At 42.6% G+C, this 19,901-nt stretch overlaps 1 protein-coding gene across 1 annotated transcript in view; it reads right to left on the reverse strand.

The window, feature by feature from the left end:
* Window positions 1-3,966: 3,966 nt before the first annotated feature.
* LOC117766933 (cytosolic phospholipase A2 gamma-like) overlaps window positions 3,967-19,901 on the reverse strand; it is a 31,159-nt gene continuing 15,224 nt past the window's right edge. The window contains exons 2-15 of the mRNA XM_034594391.1: window positions 15,151-15,272; window positions 14,087-14,197; window positions 12,583-12,725; window positions 12,154-12,340; window positions 11,910-12,015; window positions 11,398-11,538; window positions 10,928-10,996; window positions 10,645-10,776; window positions 10,299-10,439; window positions 10,133-10,216; window positions 9,074-9,222; window positions 8,159-8,330; window positions 4,892-5,060; window positions 3,967-4,219 (exon numbers count right to left, since the gene is read on the reverse strand). Of these exons, the coding sequence (XP_034450282.1) occupies window positions 4,195-4,219; window positions 4,892-5,060; window positions 8,159-8,330; window positions 9,074-9,222; window positions 10,133-10,216; window positions 10,299-10,439; window positions 10,645-10,776; window positions 10,928-10,996; window positions 11,398-11,538; window positions 11,910-12,015; window positions 12,154-12,340; window positions 12,583-12,725; window positions 14,087-14,197; window positions 15,151-15,264 (1,743 nt within the window). The 5' untranslated portion in view covers window positions 15,265-15,272 and the 3' untranslated portion in view covers window positions 3,967-4,194. The remainder of the gene's footprint in view (window positions 4,220-4,891; window positions 5,061-8,158; window positions 8,331-9,073; window positions 9,223-10,132; window positions 10,217-10,298; window positions 10,440-10,644; window positions 10,777-10,927; window positions 10,997-11,397; window positions 11,539-11,909; window positions 12,016-12,153; window positions 12,341-12,582; window positions 12,726-14,086; window positions 14,198-15,150; window positions 15,273-19,901) is intronic.

A 19,901-nucleotide genomic window follows, 5' to 3' on the forward strand; every position in this document is an offset into this window, starting at 1 on the left:
ATGTGTGTGTGTGCGCGCGCGTGCGTGCATGCGTGTGTGTACCATTTTGAGACTATAAGTTGACTATGTTAACCATGTCTATCTAGAGTTACAATGGCCAATTTTGGTTCAATATCATCATTGTGAGGACATTTTGACTGGTCCTCACAAATTCGATGGGTTGTTTGAGTGTTAAGACTTGGTTTTAGGGTTAGGGTTATAATTAGGGCGGCTGTGGCTGAGGGTTGGAGTGGTAGTTCTCCAACAAGAAGGTTGGTGGTTCAATCCTCAGTCTTCCCCATCTGCATGACGAAGTGTCCTTGGGCAAGACACTGAACCCCTAAATGGCCCCTCATAGATGTTGAATGCACTAATTGTAAGTTCCTTTGGATAAAAGTGTCTGTGTATGTGTCACAACTTCAGTCAGCTCATAACATTTTCATTGTCTGTTATCTTATTTTTCTCATGTACTAATTCTCGTGTCATTTCTGAATTCAGCCACTCCCCCTGCTCTGCATCACCGCGTCCCACGGATCTCATTACCTGCCCCACCCCCAGACTCACCTGCTTTCCATCAGTCATTAGTCACCCAGTATATATACCGGCTCATTTCCTCTGTTCTCTGCCAGATCGTCTAGTGTGTTTTCTCCTAGCTTTCCAGCGTTATCCCTTGTTTCACTCTTCTGCCTGATCTCTGCTCTGACCTGCCTTTTGGACCCTGGATTCCCTTTTGCCTGCTCCCTATCGGATTTGTTTGATATCTCTGACTGTCTGCCTGGTTTTTGACCTCTGATCATCCAATAAACCAGAACTCTTGCTTCTCCCATAACTGCTCCAGTGTCGTGCTTCTGGGTTCACGTTCGCCATTTTGCGCACCCTGACAGTATGAGCTCTTTGACCTGCAGTCAGTGATATTTATGAACTCCTCAGTGAGATCTGCGCGTATGCGTCCGCATGCACGAAAGGCTCCTGATCAAAACACAGAATATGATGTGTGAGTTTTGAGGATGAATTGAATTCCTATGATCTGAATCTCTAGTGTGAACTGGCTGATGTGTCCACAGAGACCACAGTACCTGACAGGTGAGCTGGCACTGACAGTGAAGTATTTACCGTCAGTAACGGCCTCACTCCTTTGCCTTACATGTGTAGAAACGTTAAAGGATCTGTCTCCTTACCTGATGACGTGCAGATGATATATGTTTGCAGAATCACAGATATCTCCCAAACGACATGCATTCTTCGTTCAATTCATGCTCATTTTCTGCAGCTGTTGCGGGACGGCGCTTTGCGGGGTGGCACTTCCACACGACGCGGACAAACTTTGAGCATTTCCCCCTCTTCTCCAGTTCTCCTTCTGCCCCTCAGCCCCTCGGCGTCTCCTCTCACACGGAGCGCAGAGATGGAGTGAAGCCCCGCAGGAGATCCGCCCTCACAGCGTCGTCCTCGTTTTCTGCGCGGTTCTGGAGCATTTCAGCTTTTTACCATCTATCTGTGAGTTTATCCGCCTGTAAGAATTTCCAGCTGTAAAATCTTTCATTACGCGTGTTCCTCTGCTGGGGTTCCTTCGGAACGGGCGGATGTCAGTGGCGCACCGCTTGTCTGCGCTGGATCAGACAACTTCTCCACAAACGCGCACAGACTGACAGAGACAGCGTGTTCATGGCACTGTGTGATGATGACTAACAGTAACACACACACACACACACACACACACACACACACACACACACAGTACATTTCAGTAGGAGACATCCCAAATAACAAGGAGGGGAAAAACAGAGTGTGATAAAGTCAGACATCTACTCAAGATCCGAGGAATAGTTTATAAAAATTGGTTTCTATAATGGTGAGAGTTTTTACAATATTACAGGCGTACACGGTTAGATTCAGATGCTTTTGACCCAATCTCAAAGTAAATAAAAAGAAAAATTCAGCATCAGTGACAATCTGACTGTGAACTTATCACAGTGATTCATTTCACTTCCAAACAAGTGGCACAGACCCTCTCAGAGAATCCAGCTGTGGTGTTTGCAGACTGTGCAACCAGTGGAACTCTCTCCTGTGGATGTGCTGCTCCCTCTTGCGTTAGGTTTGGGTAACTCCCTTCACATCCAGTGCGACACTGGTGTGTGAAGATTGAAATGTCATCTGATAACATAACAACCATTACAATGTTATATGTATCCTGCTGTATGAATGAACAGCAATAAAAGATATGGGAATTGAGAAGTTTTAAGTTTTATCAGTGTTTTAGACCTAAACCTGATTAGAAGGTTATTTAAATAAATAGCACATAATAGCCAGACTTTCTAATGGGTATGGCCTACTTCAGTCCTCAGCATAGTGGACAACTTGTCTAATGGTTTTATTGAGATATATATATGAAGGTCATTTTGTAAATATGCTCCATATATATATATATATATGGGGCATATTTACAAAATGACCTTCAGCCGGCTACAGGTGTGGATGTTTCTGACCAAACCGTCATAAACAGCCTCCATGAGTGTGGCATGCCATTGACATACCCTCACGTTCTCCTGACTTAAATCCAATTGAGCACCTATGGGACATTATGTATCGTGTATCTGATGTCGCCAAGTACCTCCACAGACTGTCCAGGAGCTCACTGATTCCCTGATCCAGGTCTGGGAGGAGATCCCCAAGGAAACCACACGTTGTTGAGAGTGCATACAGGCAGGCGGGGGCCATACACACTACTGAGTCACATTCTGAGTTGTTGTGATGAAATAAACGCAAGTTGGATCAGCTTGTGATTTTAAAGGGCCCATATTTTACACCTTTCTGGGATTTAATTTGAGGTATTGATACCCCTAAGATGATATATCAGTGGTTTAAAGTCGAAAAAACTGCTGCAATGTGTATTGCTGATTGGCTGACTGCACTTTGAGTGACACGCGACCAGGCCTATCACCGGCGCATTTACTCCCTCTGGTAAACAGAGCTGAAATAAAGCGTAACCGCTGGTCTCGAACAGTAACGTTCTTAGCAGGAATGTGCACGGACACATTCTCTTCCTTGCATCCCTCCACGCTGCAGTGTTTCTTCAGTGTTGTTTGTTGTGGTTAGCCTGTGGTAGCTAACAAGCTGCTAGCTCAGCAACAAGTCTGCTTGGTGTTGCATTCGGTGTGGAGGGGTGGTGGTTGGGAGCGGGGGAGGTGGGTTCAGAGGCTGGACTGGTACCGGCTGGGGGGGGCTGAGGGAGAAGTGTGATCCCGTATGACTCATACGGGGGAGGAAGTACGAAACGAGACGTTCCGATATCATATTTCTTAGAATGGACTGAGAGAAAAAGTCAGCGGAGTGACTGTTTTCATACTTTGAGGGTCCCTACTGACCCCCTTCAAGTAATTACGGATAGTAATAGCCCAGAAAATGTATTTTACACAATATGGGCCCTTTAAATTGTTTACTTTGATTTTTGGTGTGGATTTGAATCCAGCCCTCAATGGGTTGATGATTTTGGTTTCCATTGACTGCTGTTGCATTATTTTATATATATACACACACATACACATATAGGCTATATAAGATTAATGTAATCTTCTGGTAAATTGATTAATTGATGAAGTCGGAGCCTGGGTGCCAAACTCTAACTATGTTCTGTTGCTGCTATATATATATATATATATGAAATATATGTAATAGCATTATCTACGTGAAACATAACCCTATCCGTCATTGGTGGTAACGAACACTCAATTCTCACATGTCGTCACACCGAGGACATGCTCAGGGCTGCCAGTAGTTCCTCCCTTGCAGGACGCTGATTGGTCGAAACCAATTTGTTGTGTTATCCTTGAAATTTTACCGATATCTGTCGCAAGGAGTCACAGATTTAGTGCAGTTTAAGTCTTAAGTGACTGCTACAGATATTCTGTGACCTCATCGTATCATGTGATCGCCAAGTGTGCAGCAGTGGAATGGAAAAATAATTTTGTCCTCAAACCAATTATGTATGTGCAGTGCAGTAAACCCTTGAAGAAGACAATTACTTTCACACATGCAACCAACATTTATTTCGTGTCAGCCATCTTAGCAGACATCATTACATGCATGCATTACATGATTCTGTATTGCCCATGTTGGTGCGGTTAGTGCTTCTTCTGCCTCCTGTGTCTGTCTGAGAGCTTCTTCTCCTCCAACTCTTTATGTAGATGAAGTCAGAGACTGAGTCATAATCATTTATGATTAAGGATTGTTCAGCACAGACTTCCTGGAAGGGAGAGAAAAAGAGAAAAAGACACGATTTCGATAAAGTCCGATAAATATTCATCAGCTGTTCACATCTCCCTCTGTCTCAGACACACAGTGATGCACAGGTTATGACGTGAACTCATTTTATTGATACTCTTTTTTGTCCATCTATTACCATTATACACACACTGGGCCTCAAGCGGGAACCAATCTTACAGACAGATTTGTTCTGAAGTAGTACGAGCAATTGCAGATAATTTTTTGGCATTCACCAATTTAATCATACTTAGAATTTCCTCTCAAGTACAAAGATAATTCATGAGTGTCATAGGAGGTTAGTCTGAGAAAAACCTATAAAGAGCTTTCTTAACAGGGAATACTTTGCCTGAAGAATTCCATTGGCTTAATCTTAATGAACATTGGGTTCAAATATAATACCAAATTGATCTAATGTTAATTTATAATTATTATTTTATCTAGAGATATCTATAACAAACGTAGTGTAAAACTTGTATTCTGTTCATCATACCATCATCATTATCATCATCATCACCATCATCATTATCACCATCATCATCACCAACATCACCATCATCATCATCATCATCATCATCATCATGTTACAGGAGGGGTGGTCTCTCTCATTGTTTCGCTTGACAATCCCTCCTGTAACACTCCGGCCAAACCTCACCTCTTGTTCTGTCGGCGGAGAACGGCCTTGTTTATCTCCCTCAGCAGAAGTTCCTTGTTGTTCTTCATGTTAGCTTCTGCCGTCTCCAACATAAACTTGATCTTGGCCTCACTGAAAGGAGGCTGGAAAGTGGAGAACTCCTCCATCTTTGCATCGACCTCCTTTGCATCTATAGAAAACAGTGAAGGCTTATTAGGCTCTTATCAAATGAGACCCTGCTCTTCTATGACAGCTTGCTAAATTCACAAAGCTATTAGTAAGTAACACAACTTGTGCCAAGGAATAATTTGTATTCATTTGTATCTATTTGGTTTGTCTGGGAGAATCTACAAGGTCTGACCTGGATACGTGAGAATCTCTTAAAAGTTTGGAGGTGTAAATCCTTGGAGATTATTTGGCAAAATGTGTACACGGAAGTTCTTAGTTTCTTAATCCTGACACTTTTATAGATGTTATGCTGTACAGTAAATTATTTCACAGTTCATGTCAAGCTGTACTTTGGATTATGTACAGCAAATCATCTGCACACAAATTTTAAAGGCGACATTGTCACAACTTCAGTCAGCTCATAGCATTTTCATTTTCTGTTATCTTGTTTCTCATGTACTAATTCTCATGTCGTTTCAGAATTCAGCCACTCCCCCCTGCTCTGCATCACCACTTCCCACGGATCTCATTACCTGCCCCAACCCCAGACTCACCTGCTTTCCATCAGTCATTAGTCACCCAGTATATATACCGGCTCATTTCCTCTGTTCTTTGCCAGATCGTCTAGTGTGTTTTTTCCTAGCTTTCCAGCGTTATCCCTTGTTTCACTGCTCTGCCTGATCTCTGCTCTGACCTGCCTTTTGGACCCTGGATTCCCTTTTTGCCTGCTCCCTATCGGATTAATTTGCTATCTCTGACTGTCTGCCTGGTTTTTGACCTCTGATCGTCCATTAAACCAGAACTATTGCTACTGCCAAAACTGCTCAAGTGTCGTGCTTCTGGGTTCACGTTTGCCATTTTGCGCACCCTGACAGACATCACTGTGCACGCTCCTGCAAGCATCAACATTCAGAGCCCTGATAATGCATTTCAGCGTTGTCAGATACTGAAACACAGAAGCATACATCCAAATCCAGACCATGGTGCATCCAGAAATAAGTGGACCACAGGTGCTATATATCAAATGAAACCTAAGTGAAACCAAACCAGCTTCAACAGTCCGACGATGTGAAATGCAGCCACATCAGAGGTTGTGAGTGTAAACGGTGGCAGACCATAGACTGTATACAAAGATGGAAAACGTGTCTCCACTTCCTGCTACTGTTCAAAAACTAAGCTAAAATATCCGGGAAACAGATGCCGCCACCTTGCACTTTTTACATAATTTGTAGCCAGACTCTGTGCAGGTGGAGTGGAGACGCAGTATTGGGGTTGTGTCAATACATGCATACATTTCTCTCCAAAGCACTCAAGCATGCTATCTGTAATCAACTTTCTTCCTATCTTCACCAGGACAACCTTCTTGATCCTCACCATTCTGGCAGGCCACTCAACTGAGACTGCCCTCCTTGCTGTCTCTGAGCAACTTCTCACTGCTAGAGCAGCCTCTCTCTCCTCTGTCCTCATCCTTTTAGACCTTTCTGCTGCGTTTGACACGGTGATCCACCAGATCCTTATTTCCTCCCTTCAGGATCTGGGTGTCTCAGGCTCTGCACTCTCCCTGCTCTCATCCTACCTCAACGACCGCACTTACCAGGTAACTTGGAGAGGATCTGTGTCACAACCTTGTCCACTCACTACTGGGTCCCCTCCTTTTCTCTCTGTACACCAACTCTGTTATTCACTCACATGGCTTTTCCTACCAAAGCTACGCAGATGACACCCAACTAATTATCTCTTTTCCCCAGTCTGAAACACAGGGAGCAGCACGAATCTCTGCCTGTCTGACTGACATCTCTCAGTGGGTGTCCGCACACCCCCTGAAAATCAACCTTGACAAACCAAGCTACTTTTCCTTCCAGGGAAGGGCTCTCCCACCCATCACCTTACTCTTACTATCAACAACTCTGTGGCAGCCCCCACCCAGACAGCAAGAAACCTGGATTTGACACTCGACAGTCAACTCTCCCTTCCCACCAAGATTGCGGCAATAACCCGATCGTGTAGATACATGCTGCAAATCATCAGGAGAATACGTCCTCTTCTCACTCAGAGGTTTTGGTCCAGGCTCTGGTCATCTCACGCCAAGACTACTGCACCTCCCTCCTGGCTGGTCTGCCTGCTAGTGCCTTCTGACCTTTGCAGCTTATCAAGGATGCAGCAGCTCAACTGGTCTTCAAACTACCGAAGTTCTCTCACTCTACACCCCTCCTCCGCTCTCTTCACTGGTTACCAGTGGCTGCCTGCATCCGCTTCAAGACACTAGTACTTGTGTACCATGCTGTGAACGGATCAGGTCCAGTCTACATCCAGGACATGGTCAAACCTTACACCCCAGCCCTTCCACTTTGCTCTGCATCGGCCAATCAGCTTGTTGCTCCTTCACTGCGAGGGACAGCTAGCCACTCAACAGAATCCCGACTGTTTGCTGTCCTGGCTCCAAATGGTGGAACGAGCTCCCCATTGACATCAGGTCAGCAGAAAGTCTATACATCGTCTGCCGTAGACTAAAGACACATCTCTTCCAACTACACCTTGGTTAAGAAGATGATGTCTAATAACCACCGTCTACTCTAGTGTTCACATAAAAATTTGCACTTAAATGTTGCACTTACATGTAGCACTTGTAGTTTGGCTTTTTGAAGCTAATGTGCTTACATGATTCTTGCTGTTCTGGGTTTGTACCCTCATGGTTGAACGCACTTATTGGAAGTCGCTTTGAATAAAATAGTCAGCTAAATGATATGTAATGTAATGTAATGTAATGTAACATGCGCTTGAACAATCGCAAGTCTGTCCAGCTGTCAATCATGACGTCACAGCCTGTTTTAATAGCATCAAATAACTAATTGAAATGTTTACAACTTTAGTTCAGTCAGACAACTCACATTTAAATATTTATTGCAACAGTAGAACAGGTTAGTGTGTGGCGTCTAGTCTCAGACTTAGTCACTCCCCCCGATATGATTACATAGATATGATGGGAGTGATGAGCAAATACTTGTATCTCATCTTATTTCTGTCCATTGAAGTTTAAATCATGTTTATAAGCAGTTCTGCATCTAAGATGAAAAATCATTACAACAAATCTGCAAGTGTGCGTATGTGTGCGTCACAGACCTTGGCAGTTCCGTCTATTGAAGAGCGGCATGTAGACGATTGTAGGCTCCTTCTCTTTTCCCTCGAACACGTAGCAGTCCTTTGGCCACTCTCTCTCCTCCAGGACCTGATCGTCTATCTTGGGGAAAGGCTTCTTTACCTCCGCAGCATAGTCTCTGGCCAGAGTCAGAGTCTGAGGAGAATCACAGGTACCACTTTGTCATAATGTCATTATTCTGCTCCCGAGAATTGTTTGGACTTGTTTTGGAGCTTGGAGCTTGTTGTGGACTTTTAATGTCAGTTGAGGACTTTTGGTTTATTTTGAGAAATCTTCTGTTTGGACCTTTTGGAATGTTATAGTATTTGGACTTATTATTTCCTGTCTTACTGTGAAGCGACTGACAGTAGCTGTATCTCAATTCAGGGGCTGCATCCTTTGGAGGCTACAAATTAATGATTGCATCAAAGTGGTGCAACTCGCCTGTCCCATTTTGGAGGCTCCTTCAAATGCGGCCTTTCATCAGCAAGAAACAAAGGCTCCAATGGGCGGATCCTTCGCTGGCCCAGCCTAGCCCAGGATTCATTGAGCATGTAGACTAAAGTGTCAACTTTTTAACATTTAAATTTAACTTAACTTATTTAAACATACAATTTGTATAAGGTGATACCATTCTGAATCAGAATTTTTTTTGTTGATATTGTGTGTACTCAGTTTTGATGTATACTGTGTATGCAGGTGCAGAGCAAGGTGAAGCTTATTGGTGAGTTCTCATTACGAGCTATATTTAGCTAATATGGTTGTTATTAGTTTAGCCCATGGTTTAAAACAATGCCCCTGGCTGATGTGTATAGGCACACACACACACACACACACACACACACACACACACACACACACACACACACACACACAAAAAAGCACACTCTTTACATTACCTCAAACATGTTTCCAGCGCTGTACTCCAGTACGATAATGAGGTCAATGTCTCTCTTCTCTCCCAGAAAAGGAGGGTAGGCAACATTGATCAGCAGCCCGGCATCGACCAGGTGGATTATTTCTTCGGCGCCAAGGCAAGGTGGAGCATCTGACCAGCAAAATCATTTTTTAACCATCATTTAACTATTAAATCACTATTTAAAGCAAATCCTTTATATATTTATTTACTTACTTACCATTTTGTCTTTATTGTATTGGACCATTATAAGACAATCAATGCCATTGTTCACTTACTGTATTTGTTTCTTTACTTTTTTATTCATAACTATGTAACTAGCATCGACTATATATAAAGATGAATGACACAACTGCTCCCAAAAAGTCAAGCCAAAGCATCTCAATTGCCACCTGATGGCTGGCTGTAATATAGGTCATAAACTCTGCTGCCTCCTTGTTAGTGGATGGGACATGGACCAAACTAAAAAGTCAAGCTACGTGTCAAATACATTTTTCTCAATCATGATTTCTGTGATTTTAGTTTGTTCTAATGAAGTTACACTGATGTTTGTTGGAGTGCAAATTATTCTGCTAAGTTTGGTTATAATTACCCATTGGATGCTATGCAAACAGTGTGAAACTAGGAAAAACAACCAAAAATAAAACAATGCGACTGCATTAGTGCTATAGAGGCCGCGTGTAACTGAACACATCAACAGAATTACAATATTTACATGTGTGTGAGTATGGCATATTGTATATCAAGCAGTCTTTTTCTAATCATAGTCCATGATCAGCTGACACCACGATTACAATCCACCACCACGATGGCAGGGTTGAAATACAGGATATTTTGGATTCATTTCTGAATAGTGGGTGGAGGTGGAGATGTGTCTTCCTCTTGATTTACAGTCTATGGTCACCAGTAAACGTTTTATACCTCCATGGGAGGGATCATAATGGAAGAGAGGTAACAGTTAATTCCACTTCCAGTAGACACATAGCAACATTAGCATTTAGCTGGAGTCACGTTTCGGGGCACATGAGGTTTGTCTTCTCACCTTCGTGTTGGTAGAGGAGGTTCCTGGTTGTTCCCCACTCCCACTTCATAATCAGGGGAAGGACTTGCTTAAGGATTACAGAGGCTGGGAGAAACACATTGAGAACAAATAGATGCATTAACATCTCATTTCAATCAAGTAAATAAAGTTAGTATATCTACAATACTTTCACACTGACCATTCCCCAATCTTTGGCTCCAGGTGTCTACTGCCTCCAGCAGCTCCAGACTCAAATGATGAAACATCTTTTTTCTTTCCTCCATATTCTTTGACTCCAGCAACACAGAATCATTACAATTTACCTTGTCTGGAAAACAGAGAATGTAATGGGCACTCTGCAGTCTTTATTGCATCACACATGATCACAGGCAAAAAACACATAACTGAGAAGAAAAATCCGACGTTGACAACATTCCTCTTTGGCTGTCAATGCAGTTTAACAAATGAGCTTACAGATGCCAAAACAACTGGATTTAAAGAGTAAAACTAAGTCATCTGAGCAGGACCATCACCTTCTAGTATTTTCTGCAACGTGTTCAGCTCAGAAAGAGTGGTAGGATCCTTTGTGGAACTTCTGATCAGGGCCACCAGTTTGTCAAGGGTGTTGTATACACGCAAGTACTCATCAGCATCTCTGTCTATATGTCCGGGCATTGAGCCAAACAAACACACACACACAAACACACACACCGGGAGAGAACAAACGTGTAAGACATTCAACTCACACATGTTATAGTGGAGCACGATACTGCGACTACTTGTTTTCCTGCGTGGGTATAGAAATGTGATTGTGATTACCATTCAACCAGGGAGGGATGAACTCTCTGATAACCTCGTCATGAGCCAACGCACAACCCAGAACACCTGCACAATTTCAACACACAAACAAGTTTGAAAATGACAATTCATATGCATGCATGACCAACACTCCTGCCAATCCATAAATGCATGAATACTTTACTCCCCTTCTTTCAAATATATGATTTTGTCATATTTTAAAGCCAATTTTTTTTAATATATCATCAATATTATTATTATCATGAGATGAATTGCCTCTTAGGGGCAGTAAAACAAACTGAAAAAACAAAAGTAACATCAGTGTCACGTTATAAAGTGGATAAGGATAACATGATGGCAAAGAGTTGGCTGCTCATGCATCCAGTAAACACTATTTTTTTCACCTCAAAATAAAAGCTGCTGCTGAGCTGTAAATTACTGATTGCAGATCCATCCTGCTGTTACCATTCTCACATGTAAACACACACCTTGTAGCTCGATCATGTCCATCTCTGTCTTCTGCTCCTGCAGCTCTCCGCTCTGAAACTTACTGCCCAGGAGAGACGTTTCAACAAAGACACCCAGCTCTGTGAATCCAGCCTCATGAGGACTCACCTCAAACCATTTCCCTACGAAACAGAGAGTGAATTTCACACTTGCTGTTATTCAGTCGGTGATTCACTTAGACCCTGCGGTGACATGTGCATAGAAAAGCTCTGGAAATGGTCGGTATTTATAAAGCACTTTTCTTTTCCACTCAAAGTGCTTTACGGTTCAGTTTTACCATTCACACAGACATTCATACACTGCATCTCTGTGCAGCACTCTCTCTATCACACATCACTCACACAGTACTGGGTGTCAGGGGCGATTTGGGGTTCAGTGTCTTGCCCAAGGACACGTCAGCATGCAGAATGAGGAAGACTGGGATCCAATCTCAGACCTTCTGGGTTAGTGGACAACCCGCTCTTTCTCCCAAGCTGCATATGCATGTATATACCTTCTATAGGCCCATCTAAAAGGCAGCCCTTCTCTATGGCGCTGTAGATGGGATAAGGGTTTGTGGCATTCCTGCTGGCCTCGTCGGAAAGATGCCGCAAGTCCATCTGATGAAAACAAGATATTTCTCTAAAGGACTGTGTATACAATAATTGTAACAGGGTGTGTTTCCAAACAGGAAGTAAAAGTGTGTGTGTGTGTGTGTGTGTGTGTGTGTGTGTGTGTGTGTGTGTATGGACTGGTACCTGTTTCATGATCCCAACAGAGGTTAACACCCCCCAGATATCAGACAGAGAGAAAAGCTCCTCCTTTGACCTCTTGTCCAACCAGGCCAGAGCCTGCTCCACCTCGACCCCAGGACCTGTCATCGTGGACACTGCTCTGTCCATGTTGCCGGTCCACTGCGGGTCACTGTACAGGGCGGACATGGACCTATCAGAGGAAGACAGACAGATTAACACATCCAATGAAATCATTATTGAGTATAAAATGGTTTGTTTTTGGTAGTTATCTTCTGTAATTAGGTATTTTTTTGTAGCTCTTCCAGCCCCATATAAATATCACAATATGCCAATTATATCCCATCATCACCTTGACATGTCCCATCATGCATCAGCAGCTGTTCAGCTCTCGTTACACTAACGTGATTATATGTGTGAAACTGTGATTGTTACCACGTTGACCCAGAGACTGTTCCCATGTAAAGCAGAGGGTCCAGCAGACCATCCTTTTCCATTTGAGAGAGGGAACCCATCAGACCCACGGCTGCCCTCTGACCCCCACCTGATGGCAGCAGAGCGATGTGGGGAACCCAGTCCTGGTTGGAGAGATAGTAAATCTGACAGCGGCTAAGCTAATTGCAGAATACTTTAGAGAACGACATTATTTATTCATGAAGTAAACATCATTGTTTGGGATATTTATGAGGTTACTGTTGGCTTCTGGGTTTCTTAGTGCTATTTAAACTCTAAATTCCTTCAGATATGATCCCAGAATTTTTTATATTGCAATGCAAACATCCTTCTATATCAAATGAGATGTGGAAGTGAAAGGATTGCTGTATTTGGAATTTTCTGTGGTTGTTGGGATGTTCATGCTATTTTCCCTCATTATACCCTTTATAGCCAATTGCAAAATTACATGAAACAAATATAATTTGACATGCCAATCAACAAAAACAAGAACAGAAAAAACAGGGCAAAATTGTAAATGATATCTTCAGAAAAATACTTACTATTATAACATAAACACACACATGCACTCACACACATGTATGTTATGTTTTTTATATATATATATATATATATATATATACACTGTATATACTCTACACACTATGATACATGTTGTATAATGGCATTATCAGAAATAACAAATAAGCTGGAGCCTAATAGGCTAAAAGACATTTTCGCTGGTGTGTACTTGTTTTCTGTCGGGTCTATAAAATCATTCACTCACAGTGAATCCTGCTGTGTTCTTACATCGGCTCCTTTGAACTTTCTGCAGACTTTAGATTAGGGGGCAAGGTGGAGAAAGTCCACAGAAAGCATGGAGGCTCTCACTCTGACATTTGCATTCACACAGACCCTCTGGAGAATGTCCACAGGATCTCTGGAGTTCAGTGCATGTCTGAAAGCAGCTTAACTCTGTCTGTGTGGTGCAGAGCAGGGAGTGGACTATGAACTCACAACGGATCACTGTAAACAAGCAGCGCCTCTTTGACTGCATTTTTAATAAGGGTATAAGATTAATGTGATGAGTTTTATAACTTACCACTGTATTAATTACCTTACAACCATACAGCTTCACCAGTACTCTGTTCCTGTGAGTGTCTAAAGTCTGCTCAAAAGTTACTGTAAGACCTAAAAATAGTGATCATACAAAGTCATGGAGGACATGCGTGTGTTACGTAAAAACAGGCGAAATGATATTTGACGTGGCGTGAGGGCATAAAGTAAGAGACAATGCACAAAGGTACAACTCACTCAGGCATGACAAACAGCAAAACGCAACAACAGGTACAAAGCGGAACAAGTAAGAAGCATAAACTTCCTCCTAACTCCTTTACTCCACCAACCAGCAGAGTGACTACCTTACATGCACCTTCCTGACGGGTGCTTGCCAGGCTGACACGGACGGACAGAAATGATGTTAGTGTGTGAGCAGTTTCTTTCTTACTGCAGAACAGTTGATTCCCAGGCTGTTGAGTGACTCCAGAACGACCCTTTTCCTCCTGTCAACATAGTCCTGCTCACCAGCACACAGAGAGGGGGACTGATCGATGGGTTTCTGTGGGGGAAAAAATCAACTCATTTAGACAGCACACTGAATGGAAACTGAGATTGTTCATTAGTCTAATTTCAATTTCAAAGTTGAATTTAAATTTGGGACTCCAGCCCCCCTGCAACCCTCAAATAAGGCTCGAATAGAACTACTCAACTCGTCAACTATCTGTCTAAACTGTCTAAACACTGCAATGTGGGCGCTAAAGCAGCAGTTTGACCAAATTCAGATGCGCGACTAAGATCATCAATGGGGAAATAAAGTACAACAACTATACCAATGCTATGCACGCTAGCAGCAGCAAAGTTGGCAAGAAGCGCCAACAGAGTGGACAAGGAAGGCAGACGACAATTGGACAATTCTCTGAATGTCCTATCACCGACCACAAAACGTCCTATCTCTAAAATATGTCTCCCGCAATCAATCGACTAGTTGACCTCCTTTTGGGAATAGCTGACGACAACTAAGATACAGTTGTTGTGAAAGCCTGACCCTCAATAGATAAGTGGTATAGATAATGGATGGATGGATTTAAATTTGACATATGCTACCATAATACACTTTACACATTGCAATGTATTTCTTATATATTGCATTAAACTGCTGCTGCAAAATAATATCATGTAAAGTCTTATAATACAGCCTGTGTTTCATCAAAGGATTTTTTTTGGGGGACAATTTGAGGGAATTTCCATATTACCTATTTTCATATTTAAAGAAAAACACTAACAACTATTGTTGCCATCACAGTCAATAAAAGTTTACGGTCCAGTGCCCAAGCATAAAAGATCGTCTTCTCTTTGTTGTGTTAATATTATACCATACAGAGAAATACAGATCAGAGTAGCAGCACCTGATCAATGATAGTTTTCTGGTGAGGGACACTAGCTAAACAGTGAACTATTCTAATAATCGTGCTGCTAATATGCATCTTCAATCCTTTGCCATTCATCTCTCACCACTGAGGCTGCTTCTTTTACCTCCATGTTGTCCGCTGCCTCTGCCAAAGCTCCTGAAATCACAAGCCACAGGCCAATCAATGAGACTGATAAGTTTAGCGTTCCAGTCTGCATGTCTGCATGTGATCACAACCTTCTCTGCTCAATGAAGTTCTGAAGCTGAATCCACGTTGTGGTGAAAGTTATGCCTTGTAATGGAAAATTCCACTGACCAAGTGTCTCACTGCTGTGATACTGTCTACCTGACAGGATGGAACCCTTATTTGGTGGTGTCTCACTGCTGTGACCTTGACAAACAGGGTGTATGCCCTTATTCGGTGATGTTTTCACTTCACTTCCTGTGCCGAGGCAAATCGCAGCGTGGCTTTCTGTGGGGTTCAGCTTCGGTGAACTTTGATATTTACTTTGCATCTGCATATGTGTGATCATGTCCTCACATGCCTGAAAGCGCAAGTCACGTGACCATTCACATACATTGGGCATACACATGCTGGTGTACAAAGACTGAACTCTTTCCAACCATTCATCTACTTAGTTGATGCTTTATAGCACGACACTCAAAACAGATAAATCCACCACTGGGTCCCTCACCTCAGACACTCACATTGACATTGACACCTAAGTTTGGTGAACAAGTAGCCAAATTCAAATTTCCACCTTTCGTATTTAGGCTGTTTTCACACCCAGAAGGCCAAACCATGGAGCCCATCAGGCAGAGGGGGAGGCCAGCTTGTCCTGGAGTTCTGCACTAATGTTGCACTGAGGATCAAATCTGGGATCTCTGAGGGGGGACTGGCTACAGACTGAGGGCTTGTCAAGCTGACGCTGCCTCTGCTTCCACTGTTCTGAGATCAAGTATCTTGCACATTATTATACACGTGTGTGGTGTGGAAAACACTTGCGCAATAGAAACTCCTAAAGATGAATACTCCCTCTGGCAAAACTGACATCTATCCTGCATGACAATGTCAAAGGATTTATCAAGATATGACAACCAGTTTTGGACATGGTGGATGCTTCTGGACTGGACTTTACTTTGTGAACTGACTACGGCATATAGCAATGGAATGTACAGTACCAGTCAAAAGTTTGGACACACCTTCTCATTCAATGCTTTTTCTTTATTTTTATATCTTTCTACATTGCAGATTAATATTGAAGACATCAAAACTATGAAGGAACACATATTGAATTACGTGGTAAATAAAAAAGTGTTAAACAAACCAAAATATGTTTTATATTTTAGATTCTTCAAAGTAGCCACCTTTTGCTTTGATGACAGCTATGCACACTCTTGGCCTTCTTTCAATCAGCTTCATGCGGTAGTCACCTGGAATGGTTTTCAATTAACAGGTTTGCCTTGTCAAGAGTTAATTTGTGGAATTAATGTGTTTGAGACCATCAGTTGTGTTGTGCAGAGGCAGGATTGGTGCACAGTTCTATACAGTGAATAGTGTCACAACTTCAGTCAGCTCATAACATTTTCATTGTCTGTTATCTTATTTTTCATGTACTAATTCTCATGTCATTTCTGAATTCAGCCACTCCCCCCTGCTCTGCATCACGTCTTCCCATTACCTGCCCCAACCCCAGACTCACCTGCTTTCCATCAGTCATCAGTCACCCAATATATATACCGGCCCATTTCCTCTGTTCTCTGCCAGATCGTCTAGTGTGTTTTTTCCTAGCTTTCCAGCATTATCCCGTTTCACTCTTCTGCCTGATCTCTGCTCTGACCTGCCTTTTGGACCCTGGATTCCCTTTTGCCTGCTCCCTATCGGATTTGTTTGCTACCTCTGACTGTCTGCCTGGTTTTTGACCTCTTATCATCCAATAAACCAGAACTCTTGCTTCTCCCATAACTGCTCCAGTGTCGTGCTTCTGGGTTCACGTTTGCCATTTTTGCGCACCCTGACAAATAGGCCTATTCGACTGAAGTTCTAATCCATATTATGGCAAGAACCACTCAACTAAGTAAAGAGAAATGACAGTCCATCATTACTTTAATACAGGAAGGTCAGTAAATCTGGAAAATTTCAAGAACTTTTAATGTATCCTCAAGTTCAGTCGCGAAAACCATCAAACGCTATGATGAAACTGTCTCTCATGAGGATCGCCCCAGGACAGGAAGACCAAGAGTTACCTCTGCTGCTGAGGATAAGTTCATTAGAGTTATCAGCCTCAGAAACCGCAAATTAACAGCACCTCAGATTAGAGGCAACATAAATGCTTCGCAGAGTTCAAGTAGCAGACACATCTCAACGTCAGCTGTCCAGGGGAGACTGCGTGAATCAGGCCTTCATTTTCGAATTCCTGCAAAGAAGCCACTACTGAGGAAGACCAACAAGAAGAAGAGACTTGCTTGGGCCAAGAAACACATGGAAGTGACATTAAACCAGTGGAAATCTGTACTTTGGTCTGATGAGTCCAAATTTGAGATTTCTGGTTCCAACCGCCATGTCTTTGTAAGACGCAGAAAAGGTGAGCGGATGGTCTCTACATGTGTGGTTCCCACCATGAAGCATGGAGGAGGAGGTGAGATGGTGTGGGGGGGCTTTGCTGGTGATACTGTTGGTGATTTATTCAAAATTCAAGGCATACTTAACCAGCATGGCTACCACAGCATTCTGCAGCGACATGCCATCCCATCTGGTTGGCGCTTAGTGGGACCAGCATTTCTATTTAAACAGGACAATGACCCCAAACACACCTCCAGGCTATGTAAGGGCTATTTGACCAAGAAGGAGAGTGATGGAGTGCTGCGTCAGATGACCTGGCCTCCACAATCACCCGACCTAAACCCAATTGAGATGGTCTGGGATGAGTTGGACCACAGAGTGAAGGCAAAGCAGCCAACAAGTGCTCAGCACCTCTGGGAACACTTCAAGACTGTTGGAAAACCATTCCAGGTGACTACCTCATGAAGCTGATTGAAAGAATGCCAAGAGTGTTCAAAGCTGTCATCGAAGCAAAAGGTGGCTACTTTGAAGAATCTAAAATATAAAACATATTCTGGTTTGTTGAGCATTTTTTTGGTTTACCACATAATTCCATATGTGTTCCTTCATAGTTTGGATGTCTTCAATATTAATCTGCAATGTAGAAAGAAATAAAAAATAAAGAAAAACCATTGAATGACAAGGTGTGTCCAAACTTTTGACTGGTACTGTAACTATGTCAATGTGGTGGAGCATATGTATGTCTGTATATTTTTTTATACTTTTGCTTTATCTTTGTGCGTTTGTTTGTCTGGGTCTCCTGTTTTTCTTTTCTTTTGTTTGTTCGTTAGGTTGTAACTTCTGCTGTCTCTGTGTTATGTTAAAGAAGACTAAGGGGAAAAGTTGTTCTGTATACTTGCAGAATTGGAAAGTGTATATAATTGTTGAGAGCCTCAATAAAAACAAGTGTATATAAAAAAGGAGTGTGGTCCAAAAGAGGATGATAGATTTCAGTGTAATTCGCTCACTACTCCTCTCTTTCAATCCATATGACAGGACTAATTTTGCACCACTGTCACACACTGGTCTACCTCACTTCTGTGAGATACCCAGTAACACTGTACTCAGATGCACTGGTCCACCTCAAAATTGTAAGATAACACCACTTTGATCTTTCATATTTATTGCAAGGCCCGTGGTGTTGACTGGACTATTGAAATACTTTATTATCAGGATGTTCCTGTGAGTATGTGAAAAGTCTCCAATTGGTTCAAAATGCTGCAGTTGAGTACTGACAGGAGCAAGAATAAATCATATTTCTCCCATATAACCCTATCTGCATTGGCTCCCTGTAAAATCCAGAATAATAATTAAAATCATTCTCCTTACTAAAGACCTCATAGATCACTCTGCTCCCTAAACACAGGCTCATTTATGGTCACTATAAAGTAATGGTTCCTCGGGTCTGTAAGAGTAGAACAGGAGGTAGAGCCTTCAGCTAGCAGGCTCCTCTCCTGTGGAACCAGCTCCCACTCTGGGTTCAGGAGGCAGACACCATCTTTACATTTAAGGTTAGACTTAAAACGTTCCTCTTTGATAAAGCATAGAGCTAGTGATTCTCAGGGGAGCCCTGAACCATCCCTTAGCTGTGCTGCTGTAAGCTTAGACTGCTGGGGGAACTCCCATCATGCACTGAGCCCTCGCTCAGCAACTGTAAAATAAAGTCTTTTGGAGCACATCTCAATGAAATATTATTTGAATACATCCTATAGTTTATAGCTTTAGACAATAGTTTAGACAAAATGCTAATTAGAACTAATTAGCATTTTGCAGCCTTCTTATAAGTGTGAGCTTTAATGGTCTCTTACTGGTCATTCTGTGGGTAACTCATGAGAGAAGGGTTTTGTGACCTATGTTTGCAGAGCCTGCTTTTGAAAAGTATATCACTGCCGGCAGTCCAATCTCTCCCATCCTGTAAAGAAGTCGAGGCTGACGCTTGACATGCAGATTCATTTTGAGGGCATATTACTCTAACCTAAAAAAAGGACAACCCTCAATGCTAGTAGAAGTTTATACATCAGTGCAGATAGGCTGTAGTTTCTAGCATATTAGTATAAGAAGCAATATGATTGATCTTAACATTGTTATCTGTTATTTGATTGCAGAACTACGGTGGCCCTGAGAGCTCAACGCACTGCAACTTAAGAAAACACATACAGTTACAGTAGTTACGCCGGGTTACAGTAGTTACGCCGGGGTACACCGGACGCGGAAGCGCCGCTGCGAGGCAGCGCAGCGCCGTTCTCCAGCGCA

The sequence above is a fragment of the Hippoglossus hippoglossus genome, chromosome 8 (assembly GCF_009819705.1).
Source record: "Hippoglossus hippoglossus isolate fHipHip1 chromosome 8, fHipHip1.pri, whole genome shotgun sequence".
Lineage (NCBI taxonomy): Eukaryota > Metazoa > Chordata > Actinopteri > Pleuronectiformes > Pleuronectidae > Hippoglossus > Hippoglossus hippoglossus.